Source organism: Juglans microcarpa x Juglans regia, chromosome 3D (genome assembly GCF_004785595.1).
Source record: "Juglans microcarpa x Juglans regia isolate MS1-56 chromosome 3D, Jm3101_v1.0, whole genome shotgun sequence".
Classification (NCBI taxonomy): domain Eukaryota; kingdom Viridiplantae; phylum Streptophyta; class Magnoliopsida; order Fagales; family Juglandaceae; genus Juglans; species Juglans microcarpa x Juglans regia.
In genome coordinates, this window is record NC_054598.1 from 30,623,186 (window position 1) to 30,644,767 (window position 21,582).

At 34.8% G+C, this 21,582-nt stretch overlaps 3 protein-coding genes across 5 annotated transcripts in view; all 3 read left to right on the plus strand.

The window, feature by feature from the left end:
* LOC121254002 (NAC domain-containing protein 14-like) overlaps positions 1–6,189 on the plus strand; it is a 59,984-nt gene extending 53,795 nt beyond the window's left edge. The window contains exons 1-7 of one of the 2 annotated variants that reach the window (XM_041153955.1): positions 3,093–3,324; positions 3,850–4,112; positions 4,577–4,837; positions 4,948–5,241; positions 5,329–5,646; positions 5,733–5,807; positions 5,885–6,189. In XM_041153955.1, coding sequence (XP_041009889.1) covers positions 3,165–3,324; positions 3,850–4,112; positions 4,577–4,837; positions 4,948–5,241; positions 5,329–5,646; positions 5,733–5,807; positions 5,885–6,049 — 1,536 coding nt within the window. In that variant the 5' untranslated portion in view covers positions 3,093–3,164 and the 3' untranslated portion in view covers positions 6,050–6,189. Of the gene's footprint in view, positions 1–3,092; positions 3,325–3,849; positions 4,113–4,576; positions 4,838–4,947; positions 5,242–5,328; positions 5,647–5,732; positions 5,808–5,884 lie in introns of those variants that run through there. The other variant, XM_041153954.1, reaches the window with a different exon arrangement.
* The window catches only part of LOC121254004 (NAC domain-containing protein 74-like), a 57,082-nt gene that overhangs the window by 26,034 nt on the left and 9,466 nt on the right, over positions 1–21,582 (plus strand). Inside the window, exon 1 of one of the 2 annotated variants that reach the window (XM_041153962.1) lies at positions 20,846–21,103. The exons of the other annotated variant lie outside the window; for it this stretch is intronic. Coding sequence (XP_041009896.1) covers positions 20,944–21,103 — 160 coding nt within the window. The 5' untranslated portion in view covers positions 20,846–20,943. Of the gene's footprint in view, positions 1–20,845; positions 21,104–21,582 lie in introns of those variants that run through there. 2 annotated transcript variants of the gene reach the window in all.
* On the plus strand, positions 11,039–14,685 carry LOC121255213 (protein FAR1-RELATED SEQUENCE 5-like). The gene is made up of 8 exons (XM_041155492.1): positions 11,039–11,101; positions 11,205–11,264; positions 11,357–11,473; positions 11,587–13,899; positions 13,984–14,073; positions 14,147–14,227; positions 14,306–14,358; positions 14,536–14,685. The coding sequence occupies exons 1-7, from the start codon at positions 11,039–11,041 to the stop codon at positions 14,342–14,344; spliced, it is 2,763 nt and encodes a 920-aa protein (XP_041011426.1). The 3' UTR covers positions 14,345–14,358; positions 14,536–14,685.

The window sequence follows — 21,582 nt, forward strand, 5'->3', positions numbered from 1 at the left end:
AATAAAAAAAAAATACTAACAAAGTTGCATCACCACTTGAATGTTGATTGGATATTGGTTGCCATCTGGATATGGCATAAAAGTCGATGACCACGTAGGCACTGGTCCATGCCAAACGTGCATGTAACTTAAAAGATTTGGAGTCGTTGTTGGGATGTCCCGACATAAAAAATAATAATGATAAGTAGCAACCATGGAGGAATGATGTAATCAACCAATAAACATCAACTCAACACATTCTCGCATTCCTTTAAAATAATATCACATACCGTGCTTGGAGGAATTGAGTTAGATGGTGTTAGCTCAGCTGAGTGGTATTCTCCTTTTTCCATGCTATCCCAAGGAAAAGTATACCTCTGGCAACAACAACAAGAAAATCACCAGATTAATTGTCATCGTCCTTGGGAAAACAAAAGTTAGAGGCATGAGTGTAAGTAAATGGTCCAAAAAAATTAACAAAATAATTATATCAACAATTAGCCTATGCAATGAATTAAAATTTATTAGCAAAAGAAATAGATTTTTTTTTAAACAATTCAATAATGGACTCTATCATTTTCAAATTTATTACGAATTTAACTATGAAATGGTTTTGTTTGAATAACCTAGTCTCTAAACCCCAAAATCAGCTCACAAATTGTCTTTTTTCTACTTAATATGATGTATTCATGTAGTTAAACATGAGACTGTGCCATTAATCCTGTGCAATGAATTAAATTTATTAGTGAAAGAAATATATTTTTTTTAAACAATTGTCAAATGAACTCTATCATTTGAGAATTTATTAAAAATTTAACTATGAAATAGTAATTATTTGAACAACCCAGTCTCTAAACCCCAAAATCAGCTCACAGATTGTCTTTTTTCTACTTAATGTGATGTCTCCTTGCTCTTAAAAGCCAAGGAAAACAAAATGCCAACCTCCTTGCTCTTAAAAGCTAAAGAAAACAAAATGCCAACCATGTGGCAAGAAGCTCACAATAACAGCGTCTGTAGCATTACTAATTTCGTGGTTATACATGCTAAAAAACAACGGTTGCTTTAAAAATAAAATACTAACATCTATAAAATGCGAATCCTGTGGCAAAATTAATGGACATCACCAGTGCATTTTTTTTCCTACTTCCTAACAGATTTTGGTCGGCCTCTAGACGAACCATGTGGCTTTGGAGACTTTCTTTTTAACAACTAAAAATACTTATAGATGTTTCTATCTAGCCACCAAAATGCCAACAAAAACATCACATACGAACACGAAGACACAAACACAGCAAGCAGACGACGCGGGATGTTTTACCTGAAACTAGTGACGGAGACACGAAAACAAAGAACAGAGATGGAGGAGATCTCACAGCTGCTCACGCGAAGATGAGGAGATCTACGGTTCTTCTAGACTCAAAAATCGATTGCCTCAGAGCTTTTCCACAGTTTTTCTTTTTGATGGATTTTTTTCTCAAATGTAAAACTTTTTAGTCGCTGAAGGAGATTCTATAGCTGTTCACGTGAAGATGAAGAGATCTACAGTTCTTCTAGACCCAAATAGCTCCGGCCTCAGAGCTCAATATCTTCTTCTTCCACAAGGTTGCCGTTCTGCTGGATTATTTCGTCCTGCAAAAATGAAAACAATACAGAGCTTTCCCTCCTTTTTCAGTCAATATTCGATTTCCACTTTTTTTTTTAATTAAATAAGTCGGCTGACGGTTGCTATAGACAGTTGTCTGTAGCATTATTGTTTCCAAAATCATCCTACTAAGTTTTTTATATTATGCCTAGGACACGTGAAGCATATCGATTATATCTAGAGTTATTTTCCAATTTGTAGTCATTAATTTTATATATTTTATTGGAAGACGGAAAATAATTTTACAATTTTAGAATACGTAAATGCTGCGTACTTCATTTAATTAAAAAAATATAAACAAACGTAAAACTCAAATGAAAAATTCTACTTTTTAATGATGGGTTCTGATAGTATTATAGTGGATTTATATACTATAAAACTATATCTAATATTATTCTATTTTATCAAAGAAAAAAAAAACATTTAATTAGTTCAATTTAGATATCAAAACTATTTCATCTTATTTAATTATTATAAATTTTATAAATTTCTACATAAAATATAATAAATAATTCAACTTTTTCAAATTTTAAAATAATAATAATATTTTAATAATATTTTATTTAATTTTTAATTTTTAACTTTTATCTAAAATTATCTTATCCAAATTCCATCTTAAAGAAATGTTCACGAGGGAAACTTCTGGAACATAGATAGAAAAAAAAAGGAAGAAAAAAGAAAAACAAAAAAAAAAAAAAAGCAATTCTTAGAAAAATAGTAGTAACGGGAGAAAGTTCTAGAATTATAGAATTGTATTGAAAATTATTAGGACCCAAGAGGACTGGTCCAGGTCCGACACCTATGCTTGGTCGATTATGCTGTCAATATTCATATTTTTACACCCAAACTTTTTTATTTATTTAAGTAGAAGATAAATAAACATATAGAATAAGTTGCACAATATTTATTTCATCAAGTGCGGAAAATCTAAATCAACAATAATAAATATAAGTAAAAATACTTATTTATTTATTTTTATTCTAAAATTTTAAGATTAAGATAAAAAAATATTTTAATTATAAAGTAATTATATAAAAATAAATCTACAAATTAATATGTTTTAATATGGTACGTCAGATTATAAATTTATTTTTATTATCTAATAGATTTCATAAAATCATATATTTTTATAAATTTATTTTATGTAATCTCTTTACGTTTATAACAAATAAAATAAAAAAAAGAGATTCTTTAAAAAATGACAAAATGAAAATGAACAAGAACCAAAAACACTGTCCTTCCCAAACCGCGTTTTTTAGAGCCATGACATGACGTCTCCGTGTGGAAACATACTCATCTTTTAAATCCACAAAATAATAAATTTTTATAATCTTATCCTAATGATTAAAAAATACTCAAACTTCTGGGTATTAATAATAAGCTGAAACTCAGAGGACTAAAGTGCAATCTTCGTTATGAAGTTAGTTGGACTTTCTTTTGACTCATTTCCCCTCCATAAATAGGAACCAACGGCCTGAGCTCACTCTCGCTGGCGTTCGAGACTCTATTACTTCACTTATAATTCTGTTTGTTCGCAAGTGTGATGGATGCATTATCTCCGAAATTGCGACCATGGATGAGATTTCATCCGCCGGACGACATGGCCATCGACTTATTGAGGGCAAAGATAACTGGGAATGATGATTTAGTCGACTTCATTCCCGAAGCTCAGAGTTGCGAATGGGAGCCCTGGGATTTGAAAAGTAAGATACATTCTCCTCATTCTTACCATCAGAGACCAGATTCGTGTTTTTTTTTTTTTTTCCTGCTAAAGTTTGTGATTCTTTGGAATTAAGGAAATGTAGTCTTCCTTTTTGATAATTGTTGTTTTGATTTTTTGTGTCATTGATTTTGCTAATTTTTGAATGTTTATTGAACTCTGTTGGAAGAATTCTTAACTGGTTAAGTTGATCATATCTGCAGGCTTAACCTTTTGGGATAACTGTTTATTTAACTTGCTCTCGGGAAATTAAATCGGTATGAGAAATGTGACACTAATAAAATATTTAGCTCTTCCTCCGTATGACCATTTGATTTTCTCGTTTGGACCTTGAATTTGTAACTTCATTCTTATTTTTTTCTTAATCATATTATTTATAATTTTTTCTTCTTTTTTATGTTGTTTGAATTTCCCTCCATCTTTTACTGCACCTTAACTTCTTGTTTGATAATCCTGCATACCGTGCTCGTGTGTTCTAATTTTTTTAGCCCTCGAACTTTATGCTTAGTCTGGTTAGATTCACGTTGCATAAAGACCGCATATCCAGAGTGGTGGTTCTTCTCGCGACTGGATCTGAAGCATCGAAGTGGGAATCGATCGAACAGGGCAACCAATGCTGGGTACTGGAAAGTGACTGGAAAGGACAAGAAAATCATGTCTGAATTGGGAATGATTGGAAAGAAAAAGTTTCTGGTATTCTATAGAGGGCGAGGTAAAGGCGAGAAAACAAATTGGACGATTCATGAATACCACATAGCCCATCCCGGTCAGGTTGGTTTAAATGATTGGTTTGTGATATTATTGGCTTCACGTTTCTTCTTAATCTCGATTCTTAGTTGAAATTCCTGTAAGTTTGGTTTGTGTGGATTTAAGACCATTTTTCTGCCAAACTTACGTGGAGGTCCTCTTAAAAGGATGAATTATTCAATGAGCAAGGGGTGTGGAATCTGTTAAATTTTTACTTGGGGTCAACCTAATCAACGAGTTGTGGATTTCTTCATGTGTTCCAATTTGTAATTTTAGCTGTCCTTACTTTGAAGTGGAAGTCTCTTAGTTTATTAGAACCGCTGCATTGTTCTTTTTATAATAAACGAGGACAAATTCCACTATTTCATTATTGCCATAGCTCTAACCTTTCTGATACACATCTATACATTTTTTTATCATGCAGTTCTGTATAACCCAATTCGTAGGTTTGATCAGCCTGATTCACTTTGTTGATGAACTTTATGCAGAACGCCTTTGTACTCTGCCGATTATCTTATAAACACGAAAAAAAGAGTATTAAAGATCCAAACTTTAATGATGCTGGACCTGCTGTTTCATCTCCTGCCGCATCCAACTCTTGTCTTGAAGAATATGAGTCTGAGCTACATCTTGCCTCAGTATTCCCGGCATCAGAAGTGCAAGCTACTACAACACCAGTCGTGTGTTATGACCAACATTTTAGTGCTCATGCTGCAGAGAATCAATTGGGAGAACTTACCACTACCAATGTGAGAAAAAGAATTGAGTTTCAGCGTAAAACAGTTTTTAATCTTTTTCCGGAAGTTTAGAAGTGCAGTCGATTAATTAAATACTTATCTTTTCGTTATTTTTTTAGCAGGATGATCTGCAACTAGGAGAAGCATCGAAAATGACCTTTGAGCTGCAGCAATTAGTAGCTTGTGAAGTTTTGACACCCTCAACTTCACCCCACAATACCCTTACTGTTTCATCCCCTACCACAGCTAAATCTTCTCTAGAAGAAATAGAGTTTGCGCTAGGTTTGGATTTGGTATCTCCTGAAGAATATTTTGATGGAAAGGCGTTGAACACTATAGCATCCAGTAATTGTAACCAAAATAGTTATGATGTTTGCACTGCAAGAAATGAAGTACCTGATGCAACCGCCTGCAAGGTAAGGCATCGAGCTCCTGCAAATCAATAGCTAGTGTGTTAAATATTGGTCCCAATCGTTTATGTTCCTAATCAGGTTGATTTGCAGTTTGAGGAAGGCTTGAGCATGTTTGATCTCCTACCGGAGCCACCTGATTGCAACTTGTCCTCCTCGTTCCCCTTAGATACCCAATTTGACATGTCTTACCCCGTCACCAATGACTCGCACAACACTCATTGTGGGATGTATTTTCAGTATGGTGCTAGTGAGCCTGCCGCAAATGGCTATGAGTTTTCAGATCCAACACTTGATTTTCCTAGTGAGTACATTCAAAATACGTTTGTCAGTCAAAAGAATCTCACTTTGGTCTCTATTAAGGACAATGTATCATGCAGTGGGTCTGATGCAAAAATAGCCAATAAACTGGTAAGTGGAGCTCTCAAGTACTTTTTTTTAATTGGTAAAAGCAAGTTAAGCTAAGAAATTTTGTGTTGGGTTTTCTCAATTTGCAGCTTGAATGTTGTGACCAAAATAGTTATAATGCTTACACTGCAAAAAATGAAGTGCCGGAAGCAACAGCCAGCGAGGTAAGGCATTGAATTCCTACACATGAACAGCTAGTGAGTTAAATGCCTGTCCCAATCGTTCATGTTCCTATCATCAGGTTGATTTTCAGTTCAAGGAAGGCTTGAGCATGTCTGATCTCCTACCAGAGCCACCAGATTGGATCTTGTCCTCCCCGCATCCCTTGGATATGCAATTTGACATGTCTTACCCAATCTCCGATGACTTAAAACTACGGGATGTATTTTCAGCATGGGGTGAATGACCTTGCCACATATGGCTCTGATTTTTCAGATTTAGAACCTTTGTAGGGCTGGTTTGAACAGTGAGATGAGATGAGATGGTTTTAGATGAGTTGAATAAAATATTGTTAGAATATTTATTTTTTAATAATATTATTATTTTGGGATTTGAAAAAGTTGAATTATTTATTATATTTTGTGTATAAATTTAAAAAAATTATAATGATGATATAAAATGAGATGAAAATATATCTGAATCGAAACAGGGCTATGTTAATGAGAACCTTGCAAATACGTTTGGATGTCAAAAGTGGGATATCTCAAGAACTTTTTTTATGGGGGCGGCTACTATGCCGTCCCCTTTTGACCGCTGGGCATATCGCCCAGCATAAATTTTTTTTTTCTTTTTTCTTTTCATATTTTTTTAACATATTTAAATATATTTAAAAAATAAAAAAAATACACCAATACACTTAAAATCACTTCCTTAACCACTAAGTAAAAAAATAAAATAAAATAAAAAAATAAATTTTGACTAGGTGTCAAATAGAGGTGTCAAATTAGGGAGTCAAAGTAGACTTTCTCTTTTTTTATTGATAGTTGCAAGTTGAGCCTGAAAGCTTCGTGTTGGGTTTTGTTGATTTGCTGCTTGAATGGTGTGGATTGCTATAATCTTCTCTGGGTAAATTTAACTAAATGAGTTTTAGATGTCTTATATTTTCAGATTTATTGGTCTTTTGAAACCTAACGACTCAACAATTCAAGATTATGGAGAGATGAGCAAAAGAAAGGCTTCATCAGGGTTGCTAAATCTGGAATCTCACGTGGTATCGATGGGAGGTTATTTCAAATCAGATCGTACGATTGTATTTAGGCTTATGATCCTAAGAATCAAAGGCTTAACCAAATTAATATTCAAAAAGTCGGATACTAATTTTGGTTCAACCCTTGGGAGGTAACATATCTAGCAATTTCTTGAAATCTTGTCTCCTCTTTGAATTCAATTCACTGCATAATACTCAAAAGTCTTTTCAATTGACCAAACTTTTTCCATTTTCTTTTAAATCAAAACAAATATTTCCAAATAAAAGAAATACTCTACTTCAACTTTTAATCTAATCATTAGCTAAATAGAAAATCAAAATAAGTTTTACAATAAAAAATCTTCTCTCATAAAGTTATATTCAAATAACTTTTCAAATCTACCTGTCTACTTTTCCAAAATCAAATACAAAATTTATTTTCAAGAAGTATTTACTCAAATTCTTTTCTACATTTTCCAAAAACTCAATAAACAATAGATCTCAAAATAATTCTTCAAATTTTGAGAGATTTGTATTGTTTATTGAGTTTTGGTAAATGAGAGAAAATTTGAATAAATCTTCTTAGTTTTGTATTAGGATCTATGAAAAGTGGATAAGTAGTGTTGAAAAGATGCTTGAATATGACTTTTTAAGAGTAGTTTTTATTTTTGTATTTGTAATAGTCTTGATTCTTGAGTTTTTATAATAATTAGATGTAGAGTTGAAATAGTGAATTATTTTTTTTTTAGAATTTGGAAATGTTTGCTTTGAAATCTTCAAATTTATTGAAGACTTTTGGTAACCAAACAAGGCATCCCAAAACCTTTTTGTCATGTTGTATGTAGAGTCTCTGAGTCACAAAATACACCAACCAAAACAGTCCACGACCCCAACGACCTCCAAAAACCTATTCCATCCAACAATTTGAATTTCTCCACATTTCTACCATCAGACCATAACCTAATGATGCCCTAAAAAGGGTCCTTACATCCATGAAACTTTAGCCAGACAGGCCTGCAAGTTTCATGGAATATCATGCTGAATAATTATCAGAACCCTCATTTATAAGAAAAAATCTGCTTCTGATAATCATCTGGATGATGCCTTATGAAACGATTCTCAGAACCTGTTAAAAGTAAGATTCTTAAAATCATATGGATGTTATTAAATCAAATGATTATCAGAAACCTGATACAAAGATCATCAGGTATTTATAATCATATGAATAACACCATACCAAAAGATTATTTGAACCTGAGAAACAGGCTCCAATCATCATATGGAACCTGATTAAACATGGGTTCTTCTTCTTACCCATTACATTTGCACTAAGTCAGGATAGTGTGATCTGTGTATTTGACCTGGAATTTTTCTGGATTTACCTCCTTTCAAGAACTTGTCAAGACTTACTTCATGGAGTACTTCTGCGACTAGATTTACAGCAGGCGAAAACGCATCACCAGGGAAGTGGTCATGGGAGATTAGCAACCATAGAAGATAGACTAAGATGTGTACTTTTGTTTAAGCTACTTTATGTTGCATGTAAATAACTTTGGTTTGTATTTGAGCTATAGACAATTTGTTAAATAATGTTGTAATTGGTTTGAAGACATCTGTCAAATACTCTTAGTGATCACGCATGATGACAGAAGTTTATTTTGTTTTGTACCTTCAAGTTAAGGAGATTTGAGCTTAATGCCTGGGTGCCATTGAAGCTGATGCATCGATTGCTTTCTTTGTTTTATAGAGTTAAGACAGAATCTATGTCAATATATATGGTAATCCCATGAAACTTAATTGGTGATGGTGTCACTTAGAATGTGCAGATATTTCCTTGCTTCCTCCTTTCTTCTCAAAATTCTCCCCTGCCATGGTGGTAAGAATCTTTCAATTATTCAAGGGCTATGGAAAGAAAAATTCTCATGACCAGAGCTCCATGGAATACGTCTGTTTTGAACCAGATTTGTGATTTTGCTAAATCATACCTTGTACTTTGACATATTACATTTGTGTCCACCCCAATTACTAAAATTTGACATATTACACATTTCAACTATTAAAACCTCACACTTTGTACCATCGAATATTGTAGAGACCATTGATGCCAGAAAAAAAAAAAAAAAAAATGCTATGCTCCGATTGATTCTATAGCACGTTGATTTAGATCTTGTTTGAATTCAGAAATCGTCTCGTCTCGTCTCATCTCATCATTACAACTTTCTTAAATTTCTATATAAAATATAATAAATAATTTAATTTTTTTAAATTTCAATTTAACATTTAAAAATAATAATATTTTATTTAACTTTTATCTTTTATTTAAAATTATCTTATATAATCTAAACGAGCACTTATTTTCTATCCGAAGGAAAATCGGCATTAGCGAATCTCTTTATAAAAAAGAAAAAAACAGTTCTTCTGCTTGCAACCTCCGGCGCGGAACCGGCGCGAAACCGGCTGACGTGGCACTGCCATGTCAGCCGATAATTAAATAATTAAAAAAAAAAAAAAAAAAACTCAAACTGAAACCCAAACCGAGTGAAACCCAAACCGAGTGAAACCCAAACTCAAACTGAAACCCAAACCAGAAACAATCTTTCGAAGAACCCCCGAAACGTTTCCTCTGATTGTATCTTGGTCTGTGGTCGCCGTCGTCGCCTTCTTTAGGGGTCCGAAAGCACACTGGTCACTGAGCGAGGAGGTGAGCTTTGTTTTTGTGGATTTCTTCTCTCCTCCGCTTCCTATACTTCGCATTTTATTTCAGATTTGGCCACGGTTTTGCTGCGATTTGGACTGAATATCGGGTCCAAATCTCATCCAACCTGATTTTGAACCCCCTTGTATACTTGCTTGTTGTGATGGTGGAGCTTGTACCCGAGCTGTTGCATTTTACCTGTTTACTCGAGCTGTTGCATTTTACCTGTTTGATAAAATGCGTGAAAGAAATATTAGCAACAAACACTGAAGCAAGAGCAAATGAAGAAGCAAAGGAGCCAAGCTGCCTCTTCCTCTAAGTTGAGATCGGTCTTGGGGAGGACTATCATGAGTAGAGAGAGCAAGACTGGGGGACTGAGGAGAAAACCTCAAGGAGCTGGCTTCATTATCATGACTATCTATCAATATAAACCACTAGACTACCTAAAGTATCATGTAACTCCAAATTACAACTTTTACATCAATCTCCTTCTATGAGACCCATTTGTTAAAATCATGTTATATGACATTTTCTACTTACCTCAATGGTCCAATCATAAGAAGATAGTAATTAAATTGTAATTTATATTTTATATTGGGAGCTAAAGTTTAAACACTAATTTTGATAGTTTCTTGATCATATTACAAGAGGAAAAGGATCATAAGTTGTGATGTATTCATAAAATATTGTAGATCATTACGAGAATAACTCTCACAACAATGAGAATATATAAGACAAGGTGGGGATACCATAGAAATAATTCTGAAACTTTAAATATTAAATCAAATAATCTATTATTTAATGATAAGATTAATACATGAGATATAAATATATAATACAAGAACATGATCAATCTCGAGACTTGTAATCTTTTTATATTTGTTTCACTTCAGTGGCACTGTTCTCTGGTCTTGATCAAGAGCTACATATTTTCGTAATATGCAAGAATTTGCTGATCATATAACTTCCACTATGAGTGCAGCAAATTAGGAAGGAGATTGGTAGGAAATAGCTCTTGCTAGGTTCAAATTTTCTGACATCTTTTAACATTAGTTTCCCTTGGAACGTTACGTTTGGTTTGTATCTACGTTCATCATCAAGATCAAACAACTTGTAGTAATGCTCCCATTTGACCTAAAAAATATATATTCTTCTGTGGGGAAAATGCTTTCTTTCTTGCCCCATGAAAAAGAGAATCATATAATATATTTCTTTTCCATCTTCTTGCAGGTCAGCTGCTGGTTTTTAGGTCCTGTTCAATAGCATCAAACTCCCAGTCACCAATCTCCTCTGCCAATTCATCTCCACTAACCTGACCAATTTCCAGCTCTACTTTTGTCGGCTCTGCCTCAGAGTCCAATGCATTGATCAGTCTCTTAGTCATGGCCTCATCTTGTTTCTCTTCCAAAGTCACAGTATTCTGTTTTGAGTCAAGGAATGGACTTTGATGGGGACCATTGCTGGATGGTGTCTCTAACTTTCGAGTTGGAGACTCGATTTGTCTACCTCTCAGCATGGAAAAAGGAAAAGAACATTCATCTACCATAAGACCATCTACCTCAAATCCTCCATCTGTGGTATGTTATTATATGGTGCAATATCTCCACCACATTAGACAATACCAGATTAGTTGATTTTTATTTTCTAAACAGAGTAATAATTTATCCAATAACATTTCAGGACATACCATCAACTTCTCCAAACATCCCAATGCACGGTTACTATCGACCCTCATCCGCGGTATGTAATTTAATTTAATATATCAATAGATCTGATTTATGTTGATTTTTTGTGTGGATATCATATCAATATTTGTTCTAATAACATTTTAGGATATACCATTAACTTCTCCAAACATCCCAATGCACGATTTCTATGGAGCAGTGCCTGTGTGGTCACCGGGTTTTCTCCCATTTCCCGCTGTCAACCAATATCCAAGCAATATACAGGTGGTTCTGTCATGTTCTCCCTTATATGTTAATCTTGCTGGTTTTTTTTTTGAATAGTTGAATTGCAGTTGGTTATTTTGAAGAGTTTAATTGCATTTTTTTCTTTTTAACAGAATGCTAGTTATCCATTTCAACATGGCATGGAAAGCCAGTTGTCTCTCACCAATACCTCCGTTACAAGCAGATTTCTGGGTACGGAGGATACTAGACCCTCAGTTGGGGAAACTCAATCGGCAACTACATCTTCTAGAGTTGAAGAAATTCATCTTGATAGACGAGATGCACAAGAAATCGAGTGTGGTAGTGCCGAAACATCTGAGAAAGTGGAAATGGATGGTGATGATGAGCCCGTTTCGGGGATGGAATTTAATTCATTAGAAGATTTAATGAGTTATTATAAGGAATATGGCAAAAAATGCGGGTTTGGGGTGATGACAAAAAGGAGTGAGAGGGGAGAGGAGGAGACTGTGAGATATGTCACTCTTGCTTGTGCCCGTGGAGGGAAGGCCCGGAATAGGACTATAAATGTCGCCAACCCACGTCCGATAGGAAAGACGGAATGTAAGGCAAAAATTAATGCCTTAAAAGTTGCTGACGGAAAGTTTCGGCTGACTACAGTTCACAATCTCCACAACCACGACCTCAGTCCAAAGAAATCTCGCTTCTTTCGATGTAATCGAGAAGTGAGTGAATCTGTTAAAAGGGTCTTAGATACAAATGATTTGGCCGGCATCCGAATGAATAAGAGTTTTAGGTCTCTTGTTGTTGGCGCGGGTGGTTTTGAGAACCTCCCGTTTTTGGAAAAGGATTGTCGTAACTACATCGACAAGGCACGACATCTACGATTGGGCGCAGGTGGTGCTGGAGCGCTTCGAGACTACTTTCTACGAATGCAGTACAAAAATCCGGGGTTCTTTGCACTAATGGATTTGGATGATGAAGGGAGGTTAAAAAATGTTTTTTGGGCAGATCCCCGTAGTAGAGCAGCCTACCAATATTTCGGGGATGTCGTAACCTTCGACACCACCTACTTGACGAACCGATATGGGATGCCCTTTGCGCCATTTGTTGGTGTAAACCACCATGGGCAGTCAATTTTGTTGGGAGCTGGATTGATTTCCTCTGAGGATACTGAGACCTTCGTTTGGTTATTCCAAACTTGGTTGCAGTGTATGGATGGTATAGCACCAAAGGCTATTATCACTGACCAAGACAGAGCCATGAAGAATGCAATTGCAATTGTTTTCCCAGAAAGTCGACATAGATTTTGCCTGTGGCATATCCTTAAGAAAGTCCCTGAAAAGCTTGGCTGTTATGGTTCTTACAAAGGTGGAATGAAAACTACACTGATGAAATATGTGTATGACACACAAACGCCCGAAGAGTTTGAAAAATGTTGGGATGAGATGATTAGTACGTACAACTTACATGATAATGTCTGGTTGCAGAGTTTATACACTGAGCGTGAGCATTGGATACCGGCCTTCTTGAAAAATGTATTTTGGGCTGGAATGAGTACAACACAGAGGAGCGAGAGCATGAATGCATTCTTTGATGGTTATGTTCATGCTAAGACAAATTTGAAAGAGTTTGTTGATCAATATGATAATGCGTTGAAAAAGAAGATTGAGAACGAAAATTGCGCGGACTTCCAGTCATTTAACGTCACAATTCCCTGCATCTCGAGATCTCTAATTGAAAAGAGATATCAACAGCTGTACACAAATGTTAAATTCAGGGAAGTTCAAATACAACTTACCGGCATTATTGACTTGGACCCAGTTTTACTTAAAGAGGACGGTACAGTGAAGACCTATCTGGTAGAGGATGAAGTTCATCTCGAAGATTTCACTAAGCTGGTTACACATTCAGTGGATTTTAGTGATGACGATGCAGTCGCCAAGTGTTCTTGTGGTTTATTTGAAATGAGGGGGATAGTATGCAGGCACATCTTCGCCGTCTTCAAATGTAACGGGATTAATACAATACCAGATAGGTACGTGCTGGATCGATGGAGGAAAGATATCAAAAGAAGATACACGTTGATCAACAGTAGATATGACGCATGTGATCAACGGGAAGATGCTAATAGATATTCAAGTCTGTTGAATATCTGTTATAAGATGATTACTTGTGCGGCGAGTTCGAAAAAGCATACTGAGGATGCAACGACTAAGTTACATGCGATGATTGCAGAGTATGAAGGGAACCAAGAACCTCCATCGATGACTGAGAAGTGTGGAAATGTTGATGCCGCGACAAATGACACATCGACATATCGTAGTTCAACAAAAGTACTCAGTCCACTTGTTGTGCGAGGAAAAGGCAGACCCCCATCTCTGAGGAGAGTATCCAGGATGGAGAGAGAACTGCGAAAAGTTAAGGAGAAGATGAAGAAAGCGCAGGGGAAGGGAAAACGCAAACAGGTGCAGATTTGTTATATTATATTGTTTATTGCTAAATTTTCATACAAATGCTGTCAAGAACCTCATTGGTTACTATTTTATTAGCGAGATGGGGAAGAGAATCCAGTAGTGGACACTTGCAGGAAGCTATTTGGCCCTTCCGATTTGGACGTCTCCAATGTTGGACACCTGCAGGTAATATAGTAAGTATATATTTATAATGGTTATGTACTGATTTATTGCTAACTTTTTAACAAGTATTTATCAGGAGGCTAATGCAAAAAGCATACCAGCTGTTGAGTTTAGTCAAACCCAGCCTCGAGAAACAGTACTTGAAAGTCAAGAAAGCGTAAGTGGATCGAAACTATAACGATATTGTAATGATATTAGTTGATAGCACATTAAATTGAGTTAATATTTTTTACAGATGCAATTTCGGTTTGATGAATCACAACCACAACAATGATATGATTATTGTGGGTATGTATATTTGACTATTATTCTTGATTATTATTTTTCCTTTATGTCAATCTATGTCGGTTTAGAAGCATCTAGGTAGTTTGAATATGAAAGGTCTTTGGAAATGAGACTTTTGAGGATTGATATATTCTTTCTTTCATTTTGTAATTTTCGGGTTCTGTTATGGTTTTTTTTCAGTCATTTTGTCATTCAGCCTTTGACTAGAACACACTCCATATTAGCGTATGGAGTTGGTTTTTTGTTTTTTTTCACTTGCCAACAAGCGGACACTTGCCAAGAAGGATGGGTTTGTTCATGTGCCGTTGATTTTATGTTCATGCTTAATTGCCCAACACTTATTCTTAATGCAATTAATATTTCTATCTTCTTCATGTGCCCAAGACTCATTAATGCTTACATAATATGCATATGTATAAGGATATATTTTTCCTATATATCCGGATTGCCGTTTTCTTTTTTTTTTTTTCCAGTTCACATTTCGGTCAACTGAAAACCTTGTTGCTCCCAGCCTCTAGTTGTTGTATCAGTGTTGAATTTGTTTACATGATATTTCTCAGCTATGTGTAGTCTGATCTTTTGTTGTTCTTTTAACTTTACTGGAATTGTGTTGATCTTCTGAAACATAAAAAATAAAAAAGAGTCTTATCTTCTGAAACCAAACTGATTATGCTGGAATGTAGCAGGAGCTCTCATGTTTTCTCAATTTCAGGATTGATATTTATCCTTGTGCCCCATCTACAAGCAGATACCAACATACCCTGCTATATTCAGCTTTATAATCTCGTAGTTGTGATATCCATCTGTATCTGTGAAACTTTAGCTATGATGAGTCTGATTGAAAGTAGTAAGTTGTGTCTATCTGGTGTTCATTTTAATGATTGTCTATGTCTCTGATCTAGTGGAACTGCTTGACAACAGCATTGACTAATGATAGTACGGCAGAATATTTTGGAGGCGGATTTGGAGATTTCTTGCATTTAGTTGATAAATAATGATTCTTGGGACTTGTTAAGAAAATGTTAATACATGATGATCCTTGGGGTAGGTCAGTTCTCTTCACACCCCCGTAAAGAGTGGGCTCAATGGGATGCAAATTTATAGCTCACCAAATGTTAATATAAGTTTCATGTGCTATGCCTTTTGCAGGTTCCACAAGTATCATCTTCATAGAAGGCAGGTAAAACCTGAGAATGAACATCGTAAGCAGGCAAGTTCCAATAGGCAAGTTTTTTGATGAGCTGGATTGATTTATTGTATATTGGAAACCATGCATATGTATAAGCTGGTTGCTATTCCAGAGTTGGATTGATTTTAGTTCAATATTTTGGTGGGTTCATGAGTTGTGCTGTATGCACGGGGCATTTAATGTGATTGTGTAATCTGCCCAATTTATTGTGTATTTTGCTTCTGGGCATTGAGGATGTAACATGAGCTATTTTTGTCATTTTCGGCTTCATACTCTTATTAGGTGCAGATTGTGTGATTGTGTCCAGATGATTATTTGAGCCTCCCGTTTTTGGACTAAGTAATGTGCAGTATAGTTCTCGTGCAGATTGGACTAAATAGCTTTTTTCATATATATATATATATCTATTAGATCATAGCTGGTATAAATGTAGTAGCTGGTGAGAGTGAAAAGATAGTCAAGAGTTTGTGAAAAAACAAGTTGTAAATGTGAATTAAAATGTCATCCTCAAGCCGCACTAAGAAATATAATATTGCAAACTGTCATCCTGAAGCCACACAAAAATGTGTATTAAAATGCTATCAATCTTTTTATAAAGCAGTCAAGTAATAATAAAAGCCGCTGTTGAGTATGCAAAAAGTCATAGGTATTCTCATGCATTCAAGCCATAAAACCAGTATGTGTTCCAATATCTCCACCAACATTCCCAATTAAGCAATAAAAGCAGTACACTAGTTTATTACAAAACATAAAAGCAACGTCCCATTTTTATACAAGTTTCAGGAATGATTTACAAAACAAGTTCTCAAGGGAAGTCTGATTTTTCACAATAAAGTGAAAGCGAAACAGGATAAAATTGCACAAAAGGACTTTTTACATAAAAATTATCCGAACCAAGCTAACAATATTACAAAGGCGACAATCCAATACAAACATAATAACTTTCATTTTTCCTTTTTCAACTTCTTCGCCATCTCTCTCACTTTATCTTCCCTTTTGCGAACGGCATACTCGCACTTTAATACATCATCCAACGTCTTCCGAGCCTTATTCTCTCTTGATAAAATGTTCTCCTCTATCAACTTAAATATATCCGTCCATACAAAGAATTCACACATTGCATCTCCCTGCACACAGTAAAAACACCCAATTAACATGGATCCATGTACACCCCGCCACCAACAAATCGATATGCAAATCTAACAATTATAAAGTTTATTTACCGTATTATATTTTGGGCAGGCAAAGAATCTCCTTCCAGGATTTTTCTTAGTGTAGGACGTCTTTATTGGTGTTTTCAAACCACACCAACAAGTTGGTGATTCTATGACATCATCATTAACTAAATCTGATGATTGAGATGATGCCATGTGTGATTCTGAAAAACCAAGCCATGGATCCCTTGTATTAGTCAAACCATGCATATTTAAAATTGTTAAGCTAAGTCAAGGAAAAAGAAGAAAAAAAATAAAGGTTCTCAACCAATAAGTAAGACACTCTAATATAATAAAGTGAACCAAACACTCTGATTTTGCAAAGAAATGTATACTACGATATTTGTGCGTAATGTTTTTCATTTCATACTTAATCCAACTAATTATATTAGTTGATATGAGATAGGTGTTATTAGAGATTATAGAAATGTAGGAGGAAGAAACAAGATTTTTCTTTTCAAAAACCAGAAAGTAAAAAGAGATAATGAATTAGAGGAGAAAAACATTTTTCTCAATGCGCCAAGACCTTGGGATACAAATTGGTCAGCACTAGGACATTGTAGCAGGTTCTTAAGGCAATTAACATAAAAAAATGCAATTGTTGGTGGGGCGCCGCATGGCCAACCCCATGGCAAACTTTATCTCTAAATAATATGATTTCTATAAATAGTACAGAAATAAGTATAATATAATTTGAACGAGAGTTCTATGATTGAATAATAATCTGTTAATGAAATAAATAAATACAAGATCTCCTATAAATAAATACAAGATCTCTAAATAATAATCTGTAAATATTACAATATCTCCTTAAAGCATCCTAATTAGCTTGGCCAAATGAGAAGGTTGGCTAAAATTTGCATAATTAATGTCAAAAACATCACATACTATTGTTATCCTTGAATTAATAAGAGATAAATTGAAGTGATTTTATAATTGTTGATACTAACCACAATGAATCAATACTATCCAAATCAAGCTGCTGAGATAAGCAATGGCAACTGCTGTGTAAAGCTTCATATATTCCCACCCTCACACTATTAACTTTCAGTATTAATAGAAAGCCCACTAATCAATACTTTATTAATGAGTTTGTTAAATTTTTCGTGCTATTACCCATTTAAGCCAACAAAATGCATGATCTCTAGCATATTTCTAAAATAGGCACATTGATATTATTGTTAAGCATGATTAACGATAATATCAGATAATCAGCAGGATATAAAACTTGAACAGATTTCTAACATTGCACTCTGTCATGTAAAAAACATATTTGGAAGAAGAAGTAATTATCAATGCATGGAGAAGAAAGAGGAAGGGTTTATTCACATATTTGTCATTGCTCTTAGAATGGATATGAAACAAGCAAGCTCATAGATCCCCTTCAAAAACTTGGACAGACTATTATATATATAAAACTAATGAGAATTTCTTCTTGGATAATTGGAGATATTGGTCAATGTAAACTAATAAACTATAATGGAGAAAAGAATTAGAGATCTCAGCATTAGTGGAAAGAAAATTTGATAAAAAAAAAAAAAAAGGTCACACCTCAGTACTTGGATATTGCAGATGACATTCAATGATTTCCTCAAGTTTTTTCTAGTAATAAATAAAATCAAGAGTAATTAAATAAGTACTGCTATTGTAATCAAGTATGATTATTAGCCAATATGCTTTACAGCCAAAACAAATAAAATATCAGCCATAAGTATAATCGCAACACTTTGTATATATCATTAATCTTAACTCAAGGGACAAATCAATGATTTTTCAAATAATTCTAATTGTGACAAATACAAAGTTTGACAATATAAATTGATTTTTTTGTGAATTCTACAATTTCGATACACATTCCTCAGAATCCATTGCTCATCAAATAGAAATTCATTCCACTAACATTTACAATTTTCTTATGATTCCATGCAGGGATTCAAAGCCAAGTTATTAATCGGAGCTCAACAATATATAAGAAAATATAACAATCAGAGAACTAACCTGATTTTCAAACTCGGTCCGATTTTGAATTAGGGAAAATTTTTGATGTTAGGGTTCGGGTTAGGGTTCGGGTTCGAGTTTTCGGGCTAAGGCTTCACATTTGACAGGGTTCCGTGGTTCGAACCAGCTCACCTCCGTGGTTCGGTGAAGACGAGAGGGGGGTTAAGGTTAGGGTTAGGGTTAGGGTTCGGGTTCGAGTTTTCGACCTAGGACTTCACATTTGACAGGGTTCCGTGGTTCGAACCAGCTCACCTCCGTGGTTCGGTGAAGACGAGAGGGGGGTTAAGGTTAGGGTTAGGGTTAGGGTTCGGGTTCGAGTTTTCAGGCTAGGGCTTCACATTTGACAGGGTTCCGTGGTTCGAATCCAGCTCACCTCCGTGGTTCGAATCCAGCTCACCTCCGTGGTTCGGTGAAGACGAGGAGGTAGGGCTTCACATTTGACAGGGTTCTGTGGTTCGAATCCACCTCACCTCCGTGGTTCGGTGAAGACGAGAGGGCTCCGCCGTTTGTGGTTCGCTGTAGGAGACCTCCGTGTTTCGATGAAGACGAGAAGACGTTGGTTCGTGCTTCGCCCTAGAAGACCAAGTGGTTCCGTGAAGACGACAGGGTTCCCCTATTTCGTGGTTCGTGGTTCGCAGCTTTCAGACCAAGCGGGAGGAAATGAAATTTTTGCTCTGAAAAAAATGAGCAAATAAGCTGTATTTGCGCGTCTTCATTTCAAATTGGGACGACGACGTTTCGAAACCGTGCCACGTAGGCCTCGGTTACGCGCCGGTTCCCCAACCGGCTGTAAATAGCTTTTTTCAAAATGCTATGCTCCGATTGATTCTGCAGCATGTTGATTTATCTTCTGTGCCAAGGGAAATAAGCCGATCTCTTTTTAAAAAGTTTGGCTTTTCCTTCCCGTGTATTCGAAGGGCAGAGATAGTGGAGAGGTGAGTGGTCCCCACATGTCTGCCATGTTGAGCATGACTTTGTTCACTTTCACAGGCTCCCAGGTCAATGGTCTACAGATGATTTGGACAACCTCAGACTCCGGTTTTCCTCCCTTAATATTATGTATTTATTTATTTTATTTTTTGTTTTTATGGGTAAGATTAAAATATTTTTCCATGTTGGAATGTAAAAACATATTGCCAAAATACAATTTTAAGTAAACAACATATTTCAGAAAGATATAAAGAAATTGTGTTTCTATGATTCTATCCTTATAGAATGTTTATTTTATTTTAACAAGATTAAAAACAAACAAAAGCGTTAAGGTTAGTAATTGAAAGATAGAAATAATCAGAAATTAGTCTTTAACTTCTCCAAACCCATCCTTATTTACCTTCATATTATTATAATTATTGTGAGCACAATAAATAAATAAATATATTTTTTAAGTATCCTCTCAATTGCAAGTGATATGGATACTATTTATTTAATGTAAAATAAGTATATTTTAATCATTTTATTTGTTCATATAATGCAAATTAACTAAAATATCTATGTTTTGCACTAAATATTTTAAAGTGAAATGATGATAATCCTTCTTCTGTAGAAATAATTCTCTAAAAAAAAAAAAACAAATGTCGAAATAATAATGCCTTTAAAAATAAAATATTTAGAGCCATGGAGTTTATCTATATTACTAGGTGGCTTAGATAATTACAATGGAGTTTGCTTTTGACACATAATTTCTATGAAAAAATAATAATGATACCTTTGCAATCATTTATAACTCTTTTATAATTTAAAAACGATTATATAAAATCGAAAGTCTAAACTAGGAATCAACAAACTAAACTCGAATTTAAAGAGCTGTTTTGATAATAAACTAAAGAGTAATGTTAGATATAAATCCTAAATATATAAGTCTTATATAAATTTTTTGTAAAATAATAGATCTTACTCATAAATAATAATATTTTTTATATTTTTTTAAAGTAGAGTCTATTTTTTTATAAAAATTTGTATGAAATTTATATATTTAAAACTTGTACAAATTATTTTTTTAAATTAAAAAGCAAAGACTACAGTGCAACCTTCATCAAGAAGTTAGGTGGGCCAGCTTTTAGAGACTCGACTTATATATTTTGGACCAACTGCTTGCTCTCAGCTCCATACTCTCTGACCGTATTCACACTACCTTCCTTCCTTCCTTCCTCACTCTGATCTGCTGGTGTGTGTGTGTGTGTGTGTGTGATGGGTGAATTGGCTCCGGACCTGCAACAATGCATGAGATTTAGTCCCTCGAACAAGATGGCCATCGACATCTTGATTTCAAAGATCACTGGGAATTGTAAAGGAATTGACTTCATTTTCGAAGCCGGGAAATGCAACTTGGAGCCCTGGGATCTGAAAAGTAATTTTTTCCCTATTCGTGTTCTTACAAACCCTGGTTCTTGTTTTTTTTTTCCCTGCAGAAGTTTGTGATTCTTTGGCTGTACTTGGTTTATTAAACCCTGTGAGAAAATTATTAAGTTGATCATATCTGCAGGCTTAATCTTTCTTGGGATTGGTGGTAAATGGGTAGCTGATGATACATGTGGATAAAATAATGGGTTGGAAGTTACCATCCAAATAATTTTTAGACACCATCGGATTAGCAAGTTTTTTCTTTAACTTATCCGAGGTTAACTTGCTGAAAAATCCTTGTCGAGAATCTAAGCATCTCCGGGATTAGTTGGGAGAAAAATGATACTCTCATCGCTCCTTCTTACCACTAAAAGTTACCATTGTGATTTTTTATTTTTTTTCGACTTATTTTGCTTAGTGATTAAATAAATATTTTTTTGTAATATTGTATTTTTTTAAAAATTTGTTTTTTAATAATATTGTATT

What these genes read in the sequence shown, in the direction of transcription:
- LOC121255213 (XM_041155492.1), top strand. Translation starts at nt 11,039, where the DNA reads ATGGAAAAAGGAAAAGAACATTCATCTACCATAAGACCATCTACCTCA. An exon ending in CCTCAAATCCTCCATCTGTG is followed by an intron (nt 11,102 to 11,204) that starts GTATGTTATTAT and finishes ATAACATTTCAG; the next exon opens with GACATACCATCAACTTCTCC. An exon ending in GGAAGGGAAAACGCAAACAG is followed by an intron (nt 13,900 to 13,983) that starts GTGCAGATTTGT and finishes CTATTTTATTAG; the next exon opens with CGAGATGGGGAAGAGAATCC.